Raw genomic sequence first — 21,075 nt, 5'->3', positions numbered from 1 at the left:
GTGGCTCACCCAACAGCTCATGCACCCACTGCTGGATTTAAGATTAATTTAAGATTCCATTTCCATGGCTATGTATCTGTGGCTGCATACACACCATACATGGAAAACACATCTGCCAGCCTCCTGGCTAATTATCCTGGAAACTGTAGTTTGTCCCTCACAGAGCTACACTTCACAGCACCCTTAAGAAACCATAGTTCTCGTGGGGTTTTTTGGTGACTTTTTCTTGTGGGGCGCTTTAGATGTGTTGCGTGTGTGCAGTCTCTGTCAGGGACATGCGCTCCCTGCTGCCATTCCACTTGAACAAGAACTCCCCTTCATTGCAGAAACTGCAGGGAACCATGAGGACTAGGCAGCTGTGCAGAGTTGCATGATTTGACAGCTGTGTAAATTGGTCACAGTGCAACCAGGTGCAGAGCAATGAATTAGGACAGTTCAGATTTCATCTGGTCAACAGATAAAAGGGATAAAGGCAGGGCTGGATTTAGGTTTCATGAGGCCCTAAGCTACTGAAGGTAATGGGGCCCTTTATATGTCCAGCTGTCCTTTGTCAACAACAAATTGTCGCTGTGTTTTTTGTGTGTTGAATATATGCTATATGGTAATTTATGGACCTAATAGGTATCTGAAGCCATTTGCACATAACAAAATATGTATTTTATCAAAGTAATTGTTGAACCGAAATACAATTAAGAAGAAGTATATCAATAGTGAAATAATTATTAAGCTCTAACTTAAAATGATTTTTTTTATTCATAACAAACTTAATAATGCAAACACATTGGCATTTGGCAATAACAAAAGTTCCTTTAGAAACACAGTTTACAAAGACTCATAATGAGCAAACCAGGGATATTTTAGGGAGCAGGCTAGCAGGCGGGGCCCATTACTTACATCATAGGAGACTACACAACACAAAACACTGTTGCTGTTTGTAGGTTTTATTTTATTTCTTTTTTGTCTTATATTTTGGAAACGTAGATCCAGGTGTTTTTTCCTTAAATTTTTTTGGGGGCCCCCAAGAGAGTGGGGCCCTAAGCTATAGCTTGTTTAGCTTATACGTAAATCTGGCACTGGATAAAGGTGCTTCTCCTTAAGGAGAGGAGCTGTTGCTCAGTGGTACAGCTTCTGCCTTGTATTCCAAAGGTCCCAGGTTCAGTCCACAACATTTCCAGGTAGGGCTGGGTATGTGCCTTGTCTGAAGCCCCAGAGAACTGCTGCCAGTCAGAGTAGGTGATGCTCAGCAAGATAGTTCAAGGGACTGGTTTATATAAGGCTGTGTACACACAGGAGGCCCAGTCCTTCTAGTGTCTGTCTAATTGGACTTGCTTTTGACAACAAGATGCCTTCTGCATGCTTGCTGGAGTAACTCCATCTTTGGGAATCTGCCAGTTCCATGCTGGAGGAACAGAGAGCATGGCAAACAGATGGAGAACTCTTGGCAAGACTGGGGTAGACGTTTGGCTACAAGGGAACCAGCAACAGAAGACACAGCTATGCTATGAAGCCTGGACCACTTGGTTGCCAGATTATAAAACAGTAGCTAAACATACTTCTTGCTTTTCAATAAATGATTTTTATTGAGTTTTAGTCAACATGCAATAAACACAGAGCAATATAGGCAATATAGGGACACAGGTGGCGCTGTGGGTTAAACCACAGAGCCTAGGACTTGCTGATCAGAAGGTCGGCGGTTCAAATCCCCGTGACAGGGTGAGCTCCCGTTGCTCCGTTCGAAAGCACGTCAAAGTGCAAGTAGATAAATAGGTACCGCTCCGGCGGGAAGGTAAACGGCGTTTCCGTGCACTGCTCTGGTTCACCAGAAGCAGCTCAGTCATGCTGGCCACATGACCCAGAAGCTGTACACTGGCTCCCTCGGCCAATAAAGCGAGATGAGTGCCGAAACCCCAGAGTCAGTCACGACTGGACCTATTGGTCAGTAGTCCCTTTACCTTTAATATAGGCAAAGTACGTTATAGGAATGTCTGCAACAGGATTTGGAGTGGTATTGCAAAAGTTCATAGCACAGAATATCTGTAGCCGTGTGCGGTGATTCAGGGTGGACCAATATAAGCGGAAGTTCTCAAGCAGAAGGTAGACGTTATACATATGCCCTCCACAATGTAAGCTGACTCATTGAAAGTTGCAGTGGAAAATAGAACTCAAAAGGGATAGGTGAATGTGCATTCCCCATAGCTTGGTGGGAGAGCATCTGCTTTGCATGCAGAAGGTCCCAGGTTCAATCCCCAGTATCTCTGAGTAGGGCTTGGAAATGCTAGATGGACCTAATTGAGCTAGATGAGTCAATGAACTAAATGGGCCTGCTTCTGCAAACCTTTACAATAATGTTTTTTACAGTGAATTTTGATAGGTATACAGTGGTGCTCTGCAAGACGAATGCCTCGCAAGACGGAAAACCCGCTAGACGAAAGGGTTTTCCGTTTTGGAGGTGCTTCACAAAACGAATTTCCTATGGGCTTGCTTTGCAAGACGAAAATGTATTGCGAGTTCCTGCGGGGGTTTTTTCCTCCCCCCCCCTTTCCCAAGCCGCTAAGCCACTTATCAGCTAATCCTAAAACGCTAAGCCGCTTAACAGCTGATCCGCTAAGCCGCTTATCAGCTGATCCACTAAGCCCGCTAAGCCGCTAATAGCGCTAATCCGCTAAGCCGCTAATGGGCTTGCTTCGCAAGACGAAAAAAACCGCAAGACGAAGAAACTCGCGGAACAGATTCTTTTCGTCTTGCGAGGCACCACTGTAAATTAGAATTGCAATGGATGGAACTAGCCTCCTAGAGCTTATGTTTTAGCGCCCAGAAAGCAGTTTCCAGTCAGAAAACTTGCTTTGTTCAAGTTTACTTACACTTGCTTATGTTTCTGGTTACAAATGCAACATAATGTTCACATTCTGAAACTGAAGAGCGTTTGGCAAATTTGTCATGTGCCATTCACACAAGGAGGACATCACTTGCTTGCCCTGCGTATGATTCCTGTGCATTTGATATCTGATGGCTGAACTTGTGAACTGACTTGGCTGAAAAGCTTTGTGTTTGAGATCATGGGGTGATAGGAACTTTCAATTTCTTTCTTTCTTTCTTTCTTTCTTTCTTTCTTTCTCTCTCTCTCTCTCTCTCTCTCTCTCTCTCTCTCTCTCTCACACACACACACACACACACACACATGTACCACATAACTTTATGTAACTATTGACAGGTGATGGATACCCATATCTGAACCAGTTATATGTGGGTCACCAGAACCCTCAGGCTATAATCTTGTCCACATATTACACTCAATGCATGAGCAGTCTGTGTACCTCTGCACAAAATAGTTGATCTGTATACTCGTACAGTTATTCACATGCAATGTGCAACTGGTGTACAATTTCTATACCTTTATACACAGTAGTTGAGCTGTACAAATCAGCAAGTGTACACTCTTCCACACAAATGTGTGTGTAGGGTCAGCATGTACCTGTATTCAGTGCGACATGTGTCAACAAGCCAATAAATAAATATCTTTCCCAAGTTAAGTAATATGCATGGACATCCAAACCAGTCGTAGGCATTAGAATGATTATTCCCTCATCTAGATAGCTGTGGTTATCCCTACAAGTCCTCTGGTGACTTGCTCTGACAACCCCACACCTAAGCAAGCCCTGGGCCCATTGTCATTTTGAAGTTGGAGATATATCAGATTAAAGCTCTCTACCAGCCAGCCCATGAATTTGGGTCTTTCATTTTCATGCACAAACGCCGGATGCTTTAACTTCAATCACCTGGGTTTAAAAGATTTGGCCCGATTCCCCAAGTAGTAGCATAAGGATATTTAAACGCACACACACACAAATCATTTCCTGCATTCTGGGGCTTTGTTCTCTGGTGATTTATTTATTTATCATTTGCCTTGGGAAGGTCATGGATGAGAGTTCTGGCACAGTGCGTCCTTTGTGCAGACGGCTTATCTCTACTAGCTCTTGCAGTAATTCTCCCCAAAGCATGACAAAGGTGAATGTAAAAGTCCATTTTCTTTGTAAAGGGAAGACATTATGGGTTGTCTGGGCTATGCAGGGCCAGTGTTGGGAGCTGGCACTGCTGGGAACCTGTCAGGGCCTTCGCACCAGAAGCAGTCGTGCTGCTGACTAAGGATATCAAAACACATTTTTTCTGCTCTGCCCTGTATTCATTGCATGCAGCGTGGTTTCCATTCTGCTGCAGTTCATCTTCCACCAAAGCCAACCTTTTTCATATCAGTGTCTGCTGCAGAAAAATTGTGCAACTTATGTACTTTATGTAATTCGTGACATTGTTCCACCCTGTTCATTTCAGGGCAAAGGAAACACAACGCAAAGGGAGGAATGTAATCAATTACATATGATTTTGCAAACTGAAAGCAACAACAATGGCAAATGTAAATTGCATTCACATGTTTGATATTAGTTCCGGGCATGGGGTAGCATTCAATGTTAGGGTGGCACAGAGCATACCCACTGAAGTTAATGAACATTATGATTGCCGTATTTACTCAAATGCAGTGCTTTTTTTAAAAAAAAAAATGTTTAGGGGTACTCTCATTTTCCTACTCATATTGAAATACTGCCCCTCAATTAGGCCAATGTTTAGATTCATGAAATGTTTAGGGGTATGCATACCCCTACGTTCCCCCCCCCCAGAAAAAAGCACTGCTCAAATGTAATGCGCACCTCTTTTGGCCAAATTATGTCACGGAAATTAGGGTGTGCATTAGATTTGATGGTGCATTAGATTTGATTGCAAGCTTGAAAAACACCCTCTGACTTGGCAAATATGGTACTTTTGTGGTTTCAAGGTTTTGAAAAGAGAGGTGTGCATTAGATTCAATGGCACATAAGATTCGTGTAAATATGGGATTTTCATAAGGTCTACTCTGAGTAGGACTAGTGTTGCATACTACCCATAGAATAGCATATCATGAGCATCAGCAGTTTTCACTCCCTTTTCTGTTTTCATCTGAATTCTCTGAGATCCCTAAAGCCTCACTTTCTCATCTTTATCCTTGCTCTTTGCAAGTTTGTGAGTTGTAAGAAGTTCAAGGAGGAGGAGGAGGAGGAGAAGGCTCCACTTAATTTTGCTCTCTCTTGGGTTGTAGTGTGGAGAGTGCAAGCAAATTATTATTATTATTATTATTATTATTATTATTATTATTATTATTATTTGCTCAAGGAACCCCAAAATATGGAGCAAATACTGAGTTGCCTCTCTGCCTAGACTGGGAATAATTTAATGCTAATGGTGCACTAGATGGTCTTTGAGCAACTGTGAATCTTTCATGCTCCAAAATGCATGCAAATCTTAACAAGGATGCTCCTGCTCCACAAGATTTTAAGCTGAGACACATGGTCAGTGGCGCTGGATGGTGCAGCTCTTGCTAGACTGTCCCAGGTTGAACTGCAAATGGGGAACTACATGTTTCAATGCACTCCATGTAATAATGTGATATAGAAGATTACAGTATAGCCAATTAGGGGTGGGGTAAAAGGTCAACCTGAGGGTCACATTCCCTCCTGGGCAACCTTCCAGGGGCCACATGTCAGCATGTCCTTGGACTCTGATAACACCTCCTGCTTCCTTGGATGGAGGTTATAGCAGTGAGTATGTGTAGAAACTAGCCTCCTGTACAAAGGTTAGAATTTACATTTGTTGCTCTGTCCACTTTCCTCTGGCTCTGCCGATCTCTGAGATATGGAGCTTGAAGTTTGCCCAGAAATGAATATGGCCTTTGGGATGAAAAGGGTTCCCCATTCTTGGGATGGGGGTGACATGTATTGCTCACCCAGGCACACACTTTTGGGTGTGTGTGTGTGTGTGTGTGTGTGTGTGTGTGTGTGTGTGTGTATATATATATATATATATATATATATATATATATGCAAAGCACTCTGGCATATCACAAAGCCATTCACCTGACATGTGTCAAAAGCCTTCCTATTGTTCCACGATCATTCTATTGTTCGTTGGTTGGTACTCTGCTCTGCTGGCATGTGTGTAATACGGGGAATCTTTTTTGCTACTGGAGAGCTATTCTTAGCTGATGGAAATAAGAGCCCAATCTATGCCTGCTGTGTCTTGAACCGCTTCCTGTAGAAACCGCATGTTGCACGCTAGTCGAACAGCAAACTACTGGGGGAAAGAACAGTTTGGAGAGCTCCTTTTGGAGCTCCTCATAATCTCATTTTTCCTCAGACTACCCTGATCAATTTGGTGCCACCAGGAAACTTGGCTGTTTTGCTACTTGCCCCTAACTCCAGGGCATTTATGAAAAAGTTACAAAGCACAGGTTCCAGAAGTGATTCTTGGGGGGTGGGGTCCAACTTTTTACATCCCTTCATTGTAAAACAAAAGTAACAACAACTCTGTATATTTATTCTGACTTTCTGCTTCCTTGGAACTTTGGAAGGGAGGTCCGACAGCTCGCCTGTCAATCATTTGACATAGTTATGACATCAGATGACTGGTGCATTATCCTGCCCACCTGTTGAAGTCCTTTGCTCAGTATTTGATAAGTGCTCAACTGCCAGCTGGTTGCTGGGCACTTGGAAAGTGCAGTGCAAGGTGTTTTGCAAACCATATTCCTAGTGCTTGGGAAGTGCAAGGATTGGGAAAAACTGCAGCCTCATGGGACAAATTTGACCTGCAAGTTGTAGGTTCTCCATTCTTGCTTTCTGCCTATAATATATATGCTCTCATTTGAAACCAAGAACTCCATCTTACCCATCTTGGTTTGGAGGCTTCTAGCATTAGCATATAAATGCTTTCAGTATTTACAGTGTCTTTCTCCAAAAGTCTTTGGCATGTTCACTTGTTCTATGGTGCTTTGTACTCCTCAAATTGCTGTCATGTCCCCCTTGTGCACACTGATTCCCTAGTTCTACACCACTCCCATTTGCACCATCCTAAACAATTTAACCCTCATCCCTTGGGGATGATTCACCCTGAACTGGAGACTCCTCATCTACTGTCAGCTTTCTGAAAGTTGCTCTGCCAGAATTTCGGCTGTCATGTCCAACAATCTGTTTCCATTCTGGTTCACACAGAGCCCTTCTTCTTTGTATAGTCCTGGCTTGTCCCAAAATGCTCTCCAGCACCTCCCAGATCCAGGCATCTTTTCCTGACACCAGTGTCATGGCTACCAGCCATGATGGCTAAGCTCTGTCTCAGGATGGCCCAACTTTTCATACCAAGTGGGCCACAAGAATACTTTGACACAGAACCCACAGGTGCACACTGCCTTATTGGGCCGGTGTGTGTGTGTTAATGAACACTTTCCCCAGCCCTTGCACTGCCTTCCCAAAGCTGGGAAAGCACTAACTAGGCTTTGGGAAGGAGGCAGGAGGACTCTTGAACCCTGCTACAGCCTCGTGTCTCTTTCCCAAAGCCCAGCACCATGCTTGAGGGCAGGGCCGTCTTAAGCATAGCCGGTGCCATGGTGCAAAGATCCCTCCAGCGCCCCTCCAAAACAAGAGAGGGGGCAGTGGAAAATGTCCTCTGCCTCCCCCACCGCCCCGATCAAGCAGGAAAATGTGCTGGAGGACATGCTCTCTGGCGTCAGGGCACCCGAGAAGGCAGCCCAGGAAGGCTGCACACCGCCTTTCTCCAGGAAGCAGGAGGAGGACAATGACCGGGAGCAGGGCTGTCTTTAGCAGATTCAGAGGCTTGGGATCCTAAGCCTCTGTGGGGATCGCTGTCCTCCTGCAGAGGCTTGGGAGGGAAGCTGCACACCCACCAGCCCACCAGTTGGTGGGGCGCAGCTGGCGGGTGTGCAGGGAACGGGGAGGCTGCTGGCAAATCTGCACAGCTCCCCCACTGAGAGGCCGGCGCCTTGGCGCAACGAACCACTAAGACCAATGGGAAAGACGGCTCTGCTTGAGGACTCGGCTGGGGTTGTCAAATGTTGCTGAGGGCCACCAAAAAGGCCTTGGGGGCCGCACTTTGGACCAGCTTGCTGTATCTCCATGTACTTCTGAATACCAGTTATTGAAAACCACAGGGGAGAGTACTCTTGTGTTCAGGTCCTGCTTGCATATTTCTCCTCAAGCACCTGGTTGACCACTGTGAGAACAGGATAATGGACTAGATGGGCCATTGGCCCAATCCAGCAGGGCTCATCTTATGTTCTTATATCCAGGTGGGGCTAGGATAAAGCTTACCTGAATGAAAGCTTGGAGAGCCACAGCCTGTCGTTGTAGACAATACTGAGCTAGGTGGCCAATGGTATGACTCAGTATAAGGCAGCTTCCTTTGGTTCACTAAGCACATGCCCACAAACTCTATCCATCAGGGACATTCTGCACAATACATCCGGCAATTTACCAGCATACCAGTTATTGCTGTTTATTGAGATAATTTTATTTGGTGCCTGGGTCATGAAATGGTGAGGTGAGGATAGTCTGTCCTGGCCTTATCTCACTGGTGCACTGAACTCACACAGCTGCCCAACTCATGTGTTTCCTTGGCTTGCGGATTAGGGCCTGAGATGCTTCTTCGAGTGGGGCTCTCCTCTTGCTCACAGAGCTTTGATCAAAGCTTCCCTGATGATTATCTATAGAATGAAGAAAATGCTGCTTAAGAAGGGGGGGGAGGGAATCATTAGCAGTGTGGGAGGATTCACTCTTCTGTTATGTGTTCAGTCCCTTTCATTTGGGGGAGCCTCAAATATATATATTATTTTCTTCAGGCCACAAGGTGGAGCCATGTAACTTTAAAATAATAATTAACGTACAACGTATATAAATGTATATGCTACATATTATCAGCTCCTGAAGAAGTCAAGTAGATATTTTCAGGAGTATTTCTTTATTTTTATTTTTCGTAGTACGAAATCTTTGGTACACGTTTTCCCAACCTGGCACCTTCTAAATATTTGGACTACTCAGTGGTGCTAGCTGAAGGGTTGTAGCCCCAATCATCTGGAAGGCACCAGTTTGAGAAAGTCCTCTCTGGAATCGTAAACATGTACTTTACAGCTGGGAAAAGGACAAATCTGCTGAGCACCAGTTTTAAACACCAGCCATCTAGATTAAATCATCTGTACATCATATTTAGCTGGTCAGATCTTCACGTGTACCACAGAATGAAATCTCCCTGATCCCGTACAGCTGAATTTCAGCCTTCGGTTCAAGGCAAATGATGCAACTCCTGTGCTGAAGCTAAGCAGGTCTTGTTCTGTGTCTGAGGCTACTTGGGAAAGCCATGATAGAAGAAATGTGGATTTGTGAATAAACACAATCCAATTAGCAAACTTGAGATTGGAGTTCTCTTCAGCTTTTGGTTCTGTATTACTTTCAGAGTAAAAACAGGGATGTGGAGCCTTTCCCTTTCCCTCAGAAGTACCATAACTTTCTGAGGACTGAATGCCAATGATAGGTGGGGCTGGAGCCCAAAGGTGGGCAGGGCCAGAAGTAATACGTAGGCAGAGCAACAAGTGTGACTCTCTAGCCCTTTCAGAGAGGGGCCCAGAGAGACCCAGGTTTAAAAAGGTTGCAACATTTGAGACTTTTTAGTTTAGAGAAAAGACAAGAAGAGGTGATACGGTAGATGTATTGTGGTAAAACTGGATAGAGAAAAGTTCCTCTCTCATAGCACTAGAGCTATGACATGCAATGAAGCTGAATGTTGGAAGATTCAGGACGGATAAAAGAAAGCTCTTCTTCAACCAACACAGAGCTAAACTGAGTCACTAGACCTGTGGCTGCTCCTCCAGACGTAAAGGACAGCAGATCTGACCTGGTGTTTGTTTTTGTTGTTGTTTTATTTGGAGTAGCTTCTGCTGAAGTAAACACCTGCGAAGTTTGGAGCTATGCAGAATGCTTTGTTTTCATAAGCAGCATGGATGCTTCTTTTATCCAGTGAACAATTTTTGTATCATTCAGAGAATGGATACCTGCTTTGTATGCAGAGAAGAACAGATTCAGTTAAAGCTCATTTTCTGTTGTATCATTTTATACTTTACATATTGTTGTAACAAGCACCCGCTCCCCTCTGGATGAAATTGCAGAGCGAGAACTATTTCTTAAAAGGCTGTGAAATCTGGAAAGCAGAATTTCCACCTTTACAGGGCACTATGTATGTTTAATTTGGAAGAGAAACAGACTATTTAAACAAAAACAAAAACCTGAGGTTTATGAGCACTGTTACAAGATGTGAAAGTGTGTCTGCAGGGTGGCGGTGGCGGGGTATAATTTCTCCCTTACAGTGTCTCATCTTGCACACTTGAGCTTTTCAGGATAAGACTTGTAAATGAACACTTTGATGTCAAATAACAGTCACGTGGTTTGGAATAACAAGGGTAGGAAGTGCTCTGTCAAAGCATTCGGAAGAGATTGCAGGATCAAAAGGGAGCAGCTGGATGCGATTTGCATCTCTGCAGGACTTTTTTTGCCAACATTGGGAATCACAGCTCTTCCCCTGGGGGTGGAGAGGTCAGCCGTGGCTGAAGGAACTGAAATATTACACTGAGATCATTAGTTGCACGGCTGTGTAAACCTTCCTATGAGCACCTTAAGGTGGGTGTCCAAAGAGGTTCACTGTTGCCACAGATCAAAGCTGAGGGACACCTTGAAGCTCCCATCTTTGAACTTTATCTGTACTTGAGATCCATTATGATCTCTGGTTGTGTATCTGCTACAGCTTCATGGGTTGCTTATTTCACAAAATCTGTATACTGCTTGAATGAAAGAAAACAACAACCTAAAAGTGTTTTACAGAAATCATAAAACAAAACAAACATCACTAAAAAAAGAGAGAGTTAAAAATGACTTTAACCATTCCAAAAAGATTGAAATCAACGATAAGCTAAAAACCAGACTAAAGTGCGTGTCTGCTAGAGTTTCACATGTCTGGAGAGACTTGCCTAAACAAAAATGGTTTAGCAGGTGCAGAAAAGAGTACAATGAGTTTTGGGGTGTGGATGCTGCCATATGGTGTTTTTAGAAATGTGGAAGTGGCTGAGTGGAGATATATAGGGTAAAGTGATTTCTCAGGTCAAGAATATGGGAGAAATTTGATTTAGTTTGCCTTTAAAGGTGGACCTCCCTATTTTGCACTTTCCATGACAATACACATAATGAAAGACAGTTATCTTTTGAAATTCAGTTTTCGGAATATGGCAATGCATTTCTCTAGTCAAGTCATGTGTTCCGAAAATGGATAAAGTAGGGTAAAGTCTGCATACAAATGCATATGTAAGTGAACATACAAAAATGCATTCTATTAGGGGGGATGGCTTTACAAAAATGTGTATGTTGTGACTCTTCAGTTTAAGGGATGCATCCTGTTTCAGCCATCACTTACTTAGACAGTGTCAGGGAGACTTGAACCGAGGCTTCTGCAATGGCTCCCGTCCAGTTTGAAACCATTCCAGATGCTGCAAATGCACTAGCAGTTTTATTGCTGTACCACTAGGAGATGCATTTGAGGGGCAGCAACGTGGCATCCTTGTTCCAGAGGGGCACTGGTACCATGGGCTCATCTTGCCAATGTATTCTAGGGCCTGCCTTCCATGCAAATGCTTTTCTTGCTCAGAGTCCTCTAAGACCTGCTGCCTCTGCGTAAGGCTTAGTCTAAGGCTGGTGCTTGCTGAAGCAACATCAACATGACTCTGGAGGGCCACAGGCTCTTTATCTGTGTTATGATGCAAGCACTCACTTTGTCATTGACAGGAGTGGGAAAATGGTCCTCTGAGAAAGGGCTGCAGCATTTGGGACATTTATAATTGAGGGGGAAAGGGTGGGGGCGTGATAGAGGTGTATGAAATTGCGCATGACATGGAAGTTTTTATTTTTCTCTAGTTAGAAACCAGTTGGGGAATTCGCAGACTGACAATGGACCAAGGTAGTACTTCTTCACATATTGCTTGGTGAAGTGCCAGTGCTTTTTTATAGGAATAAAGGCTCCAGAACTGCCCCCTCTCCCCTGCCTTGCTCCCGCCTCGCTCTTACCCCCCTGCTCTTAGCCCCTTCCATGGCGGGCTGCTGCTGTGGTCACAGTGATCAATATCTGATCGTGGTGGTGGCAGCAGGTTTCTTGATGGGAGGAGAAGCAGGCAGAGGGAGTGGGCAGGGGCTGCCAAGTCAGACCCAACCAGCCTCCGGGGGGGGGGGGGGAGAGAAGGGGAGTTGGGAGTGAGGGGGAGATAGAGAAAGCAGGGGAAGTGGGGGGGGGGTGGAGAGGAGGACAAGGGGATGATTTAACCTAGAGCTGAAAAATCTCACAAGTACCTCTTGGGTAGAAAACCAAACCATAATAAATAAGGAAATAAGGAGGGAGGGAGGTGGCAGTAAAGCAGAATGAGGCGGTGGGTGGAAAACTCAGGCAGCAGTGGCAGCGGCACTTAAATCTCTTGGAAAGACTGACCCAGTGGCTGCTGAAGGGACAGGCAGAGATAGATTTTTTTACATATGTATATATAGTGCACTTCTTTTTTGCGGGGGGGGGGGGAGAGAAAAGGGACTGCGCTCCAGTGTGTTCTGGCTCAAAAAAGGTACTGCCCTTAGCCTAAGGTTACCAGATTTTTTTCAATGAATCCAGGGACACTTTTCAACTTCAATGGATTTTGTATGGGGACTGATTTGTAAATCCGGGGACTGTCCCCAGGAAACGGGGACATCTGGTAACCTTACCTTAGCCACAGGGAACATAGGAAGTCATCCTGTACTGAGCCACACTATTGAGTCTTCTGCTTCTATGATGTCAATGCTAACTAGAGCAGGGGCTGTCCAGGGTTTCAGGCCGAGTCTCCCCCCCCCCCCAGTACAACCTGAAGATGCCCGTGATCGATCTTGAGAGCTTCTGCATGAAAAGCAGATTCTCTACCATTGAGCTGTGTGACAACCCTTCTCCTGCTACAACCTTGGAAGGTAGAGGCACTTTCTGCTTCAGTTGCTTGACTGCAGAAACACCACTTGTGAATTAAAATACAGTTGATTGTGGCACAGTGATAAGAGCCTTAAGTGTAATCTTGAGACGCTCGTGTTTTTTGTTTGATCCTGCTCTGGGCAGAATTTTCAATCATCTACCTCCTATTGGCTTCTGCATTAATCCTCTTGAAAGACACACGTAGCTTATTTCAGATGTTTTAAAGCACTTTTCTTCACCTTAGTGTGCAGTGGCTCTCAGTGATCCTTCTCCTCTCTGCCCCTCTTGACCCTTTTCTAAGAAGCTATTTTCTCTTTCCTCTCCAGAATGTGCTCCTTTCAGAATGGTTGTCTGGAAGCTTGTTTGCTTATTTGGGTTTTTTCACTCTGACAATCAAGGAGGAGTGAGCTAAAAAAAGAAAGTATTAAAACATTTTGAAGATCTGACTGAAAGAAAGAAAGAAAGAAAGAAAGAAAGAAAGAAAGAAAGAAAGAAAGGCCTTTGCAAATCCAACACTTGACGCTGCCTCTCTCCGGCAGTTGCTACAGCTGAAGTGTTGGACACTTTAAAGTAGCAATCCAGTCTTAAAGGGATTTATATGCGAAATTTGGTTGAATCCAAAATGACTGATCTTTGTTCACATCAGATCATGTCTTGCATATTTTAATTTATTTGTTTAAAAGCATTGCTTGACAGCTTTAATATGTTAAAAATATCTTAAGTGGGTGTATTCTTTACACTGATTTATTTATTCAGTCTATCATTAATTTATTGATTACCTTCCTTCGCCCTAAAGTCTCAGGGTGGGTTTACAGCATTAAAACACTACATAAAAGCAATTTAAAACAGCTATGCCCCACTCTTGCTCCAGAAGGTTACCAGGCCACCAAACCTATCAATAATAATAATAGCAATAATAGCAATATATATTAAGCATTATAAAGCAGTTAAAAGCAAACTCTTAACCAGTGATTTCAGGGTTGCCAGGCAGGGTATTGTTCTGAGCTTATAGTGTGACAGAAAAGATTTTTGGAAGATGCTCTTTTGAAATACCAATCCTCTGGTTACCAGTATCTCAGAGGGGCCTTGGGGTGGGGGTTGTTGTTGTTGGGCTTGTTTTGTACCGCAGTGTCTGTCAACTCCCCAAATGGATGCATGCAATCTGCCTGATTCTTATTTTATTTGATCTTGAACATCCCCCATTAACGCTTGTTACACTTTGATATTTAAATTAGCCGTGTCCTGATGAGAGAATGCATTTGCTTTCCCAGAGAGACTGTATCGCGGAGATGGATTTACTCAGCCAAGTGTTGTAGCTACACACACACACACACACACACACACACACATTAAAACATTATACAGTATTATATCACACATCTGGAATGTTGCTCAGTGCATTGAACACTGTCCAGCCACACAAAGCTTAGCAAATGGGCAGTTGAAAAGTTGGGGGGGGGAGAGAGATAATGCGAGGTTCTGTATCTGCAGTGGAAAGTGGTGTGGGATGCAGGAAGGGAATCCAGGGACTCAGCTATACAGCTGCAAACAACATTTTAAGTGTGTTTTAAGTGCATTATTATACAAATGAGTCACTAGATGGTGATGGTGAGCTAATGGGAAATTCAACATATATTTTAAAACTTTGTTTTAAAAGAGCATTTTCACAGTGCTTTTTTATATATGTCTAGATTCAGCCCAGGAAGCATTGCCTGACTGGGTTAAAATGGGTTGCATAATTAGAAGCATAGAATTGTAGAGTTGGAGCTTGGTTGATCTCTGTCTTGGTGCTTCTGTTTCCAGGTGCCTTCCTTATACCTTACATACTCTTCCTCGTTATTGCTGGAATGCCCTTGTTCTACATGGAACTAGCTTTGGGCCAGTATAACAGAGAAGGGGCTGCCACCGTATGGAAAATCTGTCCACTTTTTAAAGGTAAATCCCAGGCTTTCTGCTTAATATATTTGCAATATCTTCTGGAGTTTCTTGATATTGAACGCATCTCTGAGGCTTGCATTGAAAGTTTTTGGCAAGGCCAGAATAGCCAACATCTGTATTTTGAGAGTCAATTGTCACTAATGCCTTTATTGCTCATCAGCAAAAAATAGACTTTAGGGCAGCCTTCAGTAACTTGGTGCCTTCCAGATGTTTTTGCACTACAACTTCCATCAGCCTCAGCCAGCAATGGTGCACTGGCTGAGGCTGCCAGCAGATGTATTCCCAAACATCTGGAGGGCACCAAGTTGGTGAAAACAGATATAGCAGGAAGATAGACACTATTTTGCATGAAAATGTAGAGGAGATTTATAAAAAAGGTTCCTCCAGGGAAAGTGTTAGCTATTTGACAAGTCTAAAAATATCTGGGCAAATGCTGATGAACTATCCCTGCCCAAAAGCATTCACCTTATTAACAACAAAAAGATGCCGTGCTCATCAACAGGTCTGCACGAATACCCAAAACAGTCTTTAATAAAACTGTAGTGAATTATTATAAGGATGCTGGATTAGACGGCACATTGGTTTCACCCAGGAGGCTCCTCTGTTCTTTTGCTGCCACCGTTGCAAAACTGCTGGGAAAGTGGTAACTAAGCTTGGTGAAGGAGGTGAGAGGACTCTAGGCCCCTGCCAGAGACCTCAAGCTTCTTTCCCATAGCCGGGCAAGTGCTTCTATCTACTCAGTACCCAGTGCAGGGGAACTGGCCAGGCTGCCCTAAAACTGCCTCTGATGATGATGATGATGATGATGATGATGATGATTTATTTGTACCCCACCCATCTGGCTGGGTTTCTTTAGCCACTCTGGGTGGCTTCCAACAAAGATTAAAAATACATTAAAATGTCACACATTAAAAACTTCCCTGAAGCCTTCAGATGTCTTCTAAATGTCAGGTAGTTGTTTATCTACTTGAAAGGGTAGGGAATCAGGGTCACTCCTCTTTCTGCCATCTTTTCCCACCTGCCTCATTTTTAATCTAGAACTTCCCCCATGAGAATTTTGTCTCACTGACTCACTCTCAGTTTTCTGTTGTTTTTTTCACAACACCCCCAAGTTAGCAGTCTGGTGTTGCCTGCCTCACCTGAACAATAGGAACAGCCATGGTGGATCTCTGTGTGTTGCCATTTAAACTCTAGTACTTTTGGACCCAGAGTAAAAATGTAGCTGTTGATGAAATGCTGGTAGTGGGAAAGCCTTGGACAGAGCCCAGTTCAAAGCTCTAGCTTTGGGTGTCATGGGCTGCAAACTGCTCCAGAGCTCTCATTTTCATGGTTTTTCATGAATTTGAATCTTTAGTAGTGATAATAAGCCAACAGTTTATTCCTAATTAGTTAAAAACACTTCTAATGGGGAGGGGGAGGGAGAGAGAGAAGTTGGCTAATTTTAGTTTGCTGCACCTGGAAAGACCCTTTGGACCAGAAAGCAAACAGACATTAAACAGAACAGGCTAATATTAGCTATAAATGGCAGTGCTGTAAAATCTGGGACTTGGTGGTAATGATGTGAGCCCGCCGTGTTTGGCACCAGGAGCGTACCCTGCAATCACTGTGGAAGTATTCATTCAAATGTTGGGATAAGAAGGCTGCCTTCGACCACTTGGGTGTCACCCAGCTGTTGTAAATAGCAGGCTGTGTCCAGATTTGCTTCTCAAATTTACTCTAATGACATGCTAGAATAATATACCCCACGGGTGCTATTCTGGATTTTCAGTTTGGGTTTACACTACTTTTGTACACATTTTTGCTAGGATTGACAAGCCAATCAATTAACCGGTCAGATCATCAGTTTACGCCTGTTTGTTTCACTACTGTTAAATGCTGTCAAATATTCCAACATACAGGTCACAGGTTACCTTTGCAAGAGCCTTTCAAATGTTGCTATTACTTTCTACTATTGGAATTTTTGTATATTTCAGTAGCTGGGCACCTTTGGGAGGAAATGCAGGAATAATAATAATAATAATAATAATAATAATAATAATAAGTGCAAAACATGACCCTGCTGTAAAAACCCAAGAGAAGAACTATGCTATGAATTATTTGCATTTACAGTTTACAATAATTCACTGCACTTTCCTTAAAAAGTTAATTTACATGTTTTCACAATATGTTAGCTTTTTTTGTAATTAGCATAAGTATTTGGGTTGCTTGTTTTAATTATGGTGATTTCTCCCCTACCTTTCAAGTAAATGGCTCTCGGTTTTCTGCTGTAGGTATTTAAGCAGAGACTGGACAAGTCATCTCTCAGGGATTCTGCAGTTGCACCCCGCATTGCAGATCCTGCTTTGAGCAGAGGGCTGGACTTGATTACTTTCAAGATCCCTTCCAACTCAATTTTTTAATTAAATTTGGCATCCATATGGTCAGAAATACAACAAAGCAGGGAAACACAAAGGCTGTGCCTTGATTGACCAGCCTATGTACCCCACCCTGAATGAAAGCCTATCTTGCTTCCCAGAACCAAGCAAACGCCTTAGTGTGAAATTATTATTGTTAATAATATTTGGCAAATAGTTGGTTGGGGTGATGAGCAATACCACTCTCTTCTAGCCCTCACTAGGAAGATGAACCTAATGTGACTTACAGCTTCATGTGTAATCTGGTTTTCCTTTGTCTTCAGGTGTAGGCTATGCTGTGATACTCATAGCTCTATACGTGGGTTTCTACTACAACGTTATCATAGCTTGGTCTCTGTATTATCTGTTTGCATCCTTCACACTGGAGGAGCTGCCCTGGACGAAGTGTGGCAACCCCTGGAACAGCCCCAACTGCATAGACCCCAAACTCATCAATGCCTCAACATTTGCTGCTGGAACCACTTATTCCAAGTACAAGATAACTCCTGCAGCTGAATTTTATGAGTAAGTTTGGGGCTCCTTGTGGCTTTCACTTTTGGAAAACAGTTTGCAGTTTCTCTGGGATGTATTTAAGGGCCTCTTCTGACATCCCTTTAAATATGCATTCATGATGATTTGTGCTCATGATGGTTGTCACCAGTGCTTTTTTTCTAGAGAAATAGGTGCCAGTATTCAGCATGAAGTTGTTACAGTAAGTGTCATACTTTTTAACGACACCCCCCCCCCAAAAAAAAGGTGCCGGCACTGCGTACCCTTGAGTACCCTGGGGGGGGAGCACTGGTCATCACAATAGTTATACACAATCTCCCTTTTTTTACACAATCTCACTTTCATTATCATTTGAACCTGCTAAAATTTGGGATGGCCAAGCTTCTTCTTTTACAATTGGTGCATGCCCTGTAGCTTCCTGCTCAAACCCTGCAACTTTTTATACCACAGTTGTCCTGGGTTTGTGCATTTCCCCCACTTTTGTAGCTCAAGGCAACAATAACGTTGTAACATTCGGGAAACATCACAGGAAGACTAATAAAGCTGATTGATATGTGGGCAATCCAGCATTTTTTTAAAAAGTAAAGGACCCCTGACAGTTAAGTCCAGTCGCGAACAGCTCTGGGGTTGTAGCGCTCATCTCGCTTTACTGGCTGAGAAACCAGTGTTTGTCCACAGACAGTTTTTCCGGGTCATGTGGCCAGCATGACTAAGCCGCTTCTGGTGAAATCAGAGCAGTGCACAGAAACACTGTTTACCTTCCCGCCAGAGCGGTACCTATTTATCTACTTGCATTTTGACGTGCTTTCGAACTGCTAGGTTGGCAGGAGCTGGGACCGAACAACGGGAGCTCACCCTGTTGTGGGGATTCGAACTGCCGACCTTCCGATCGGCAAGCCCTAGACTCAGTGGTTTACACCACAGTGCCACCCACGTCCAGCATTACTCTACCACTAAATGTACTCTTATTGCATCAATGACTTGTTGCCAACCTCTCCACTAATCTGAAGGGAGCCTAAGTCATGCCCCACCAATCATTTTTTGGCATGGGGGCACTTGCGTATTTTTGAGTGAGTATTGTGGACACCACTGCCTCTATCCACTTATTTTTCCTCTGCCCCAGATCAGCCGCTTTTCCTGGGGACAAGAAGCATGATTGCACCTGTATACAAACTTTGCTTTCAAGAGATCTGGATAAAAGTTCTATCTAATAGAATTAACCTGAACCTTGAAAAGCACATAGAGATGAAAGTGGAAGTGGGAAAGAGTGCCCTTCTTCCATCCTCCATCTCCTCGATCTACTTTTCAGGGAAGAAAAAAGTAACCAGGGGGCAAGTTAAACCCCTGATATCTCCTGGAAGGGCTGGAAGAGAACCCTATCTGCAAACTTTGAGACCTGCTGCCAGTCAATACTGAGCTAGAAGAACCAATAGTTTGACTGAGTATGAGTCAGCTTCCTGTGTCCCTTTGTTCCCCTGAACCCACTCAACAATGGAAATAAGTTTCCTGAGTCTGAATGCTGTATTCAGGATGGAGCAATTGAGGATTCAGATCCTCTTGTAGCCATTGATACCACTTGTTTGTGGATTGCTGCTGACACATCTGTGGGACCTAGTGGATGCTTCAGTTTCATTATCTTTGAGTCCCTTTCGGTCTGTGTTATTAAATGGCACAGAATTCATGATTGTTACTACCCACGGCACAATGTAAAATACTAAGTGGCTGTCTATTGCAACACACACACACCCATAGGTCTCTATTATTTGATCTAGGCAGTAATTATGGCAGTGGAAGTGGAAATAGACGTGTAGTGTTTTCTATTATTTCCTCTATAGTTGTATCAAAAAGATAATGCAAGAGAGAAGTCCGGAAAGTGGTGCTCCTTACTCAAGTTGGCCTCACAACACAGGGATGGAGCAATTTTCCTCTCGGCAAAGTTTATTTGTTTAACAATCTGTAGTATTAATGTGTTTTCTTTTTAGAAGACAAACAAATACATTGACCAGTTTTAGAACCATGGGATTATTTATTAACTTTAAATCTTTAAATCTTTCCCCTCATTATTTTGACAAGCTTCAACAGGCATAATCAAATGCCACATAATACTAAAAACAAATAATAAAAATAAAAGCAGCTATTTTCTCCTACCGTCTCTAATCTAGCACCTTTCAGATGTTACTGGACTACAACTTCCATCTTCCCTGACCGTTGGCCATGCTGGCTGGAGCTGATGGGAGTTGGTGTCTGACGACATCTGGAGGGTCAGAGGTCTAATGAATGTTCATAATGGTTTTGCCATTAGTTATTGTTATTATTATTATTAATTAAATTTATATACTGCCCTTCATCTGAGGATCACAGGGAGGTTTACAATATAACAACACAAGAATACATACTATGTTGTTTAGTCGTTTAGTTGTGTCCGACTCTTCGTGACCCCATGGACCAGAGCACGCCAGGCACTCCTGTCTTCCACTGCCTCCTGCAGTTTGGTCAGACTCATGTTTGTAGCTTCGAGAACACTGTCCAACCATCTCAACCTCTGTCGTCCCCTTCTCCTTGTGCCCTCCATCTTTCCCAGCATCAGGGTCTTTTCCAGGGAGTCTTCTCTTCTCATGAGGTGGCCAAAGTATTGGAGCCTCAGCTTCACGATCGGTCATTCCAGTGAGCACTCAGGTCTGATTTCCTTAAGAATGGATACGTTTGATCTTCTTGCAGTCCATGGGACTCTCAAGAGTCTCCTCCAGCACCATAATTCAAAAGCATCAATTCTTCGGCGATCCGCCTTCTTGATGGTCCAGCTCTCACTTCCATACATCACTACTGGGAAAACCATGGCTTTAACTATACGGACCTTTGTTGGCAAGGTGATGTCTCTGCTTTTTAAGATGCTGTCTAGGTTTGCCATCGCCTTTCTCCCATACATACTATAGTAACACACAATAACCTTCACACAGTTTAAAAGGCCATAGATTGTTTAATTAGCTGAATGCCTTGGGGAAGTGGAATGTTTTTGCCTTGTGCCTAAAGATATGAAAAGGAATGAAGGCATGATCTAGGGCATGGGGGAAATGGGGAAGGCTGTGCTGTAGATAAAAACAACCAAGAACAGCTTTATCATTTTCTTCTTGCAAATGTAACATCCCACATTAACCTTGGTTTGGTTTGGTTTGGTTTTTATGTGTTTGTCTCATGAAGTTCTGTTTTGTTATTTGGGTTATATGGATAAAATTTAATAAAAATATATATTTTTAAAAATCAGAAGTTTGGAGGGACACTTTTATAGTCTGATTCACAGCTGTTAGGCTGTGCCCCTGAATCCATGTGCTGACAGAAACGACTTCGA

The 21,075-nt window shown here is 43.4% G+C and overlaps 1 protein-coding gene across 1 annotated transcript in view; it reads left to right on the top strand.

Annotated features, from left to right (window-relative positions):
• The window catches only part of SLC6A2 (solute carrier family 6 member 2), a 55,798-nt gene that overhangs the window by 4,000 nt on the left and 30,723 nt on the right, over positions 1 to 21,075 (top strand). The window contains exons 3-4 of the mRNA XM_083513654.1: positions 14,692 to 14,823; positions 17,504 to 17,744. Coding sequence (XP_083369780.1) covers positions 14,692 to 14,823; positions 17,504 to 17,744 — 373 coding nt within the window. The remainder of the gene's footprint in view (positions 1 to 14,691; positions 14,824 to 17,503; positions 17,745 to 21,075) is intronic.

The sequence above is a fragment of the Podarcis liolepis genome (assembly GCF_965112155.1).
Source record: "Podarcis liolepis genome assembly, chromosome: 7".
NCBI lineage: Eukaryota > Metazoa > Chordata > Lepidosauria > Squamata > Lacertidae > Podarcis > Podarcis liolepis.
This window is presented reverse-complemented; position numbering and strand designations above follow the sequence as displayed.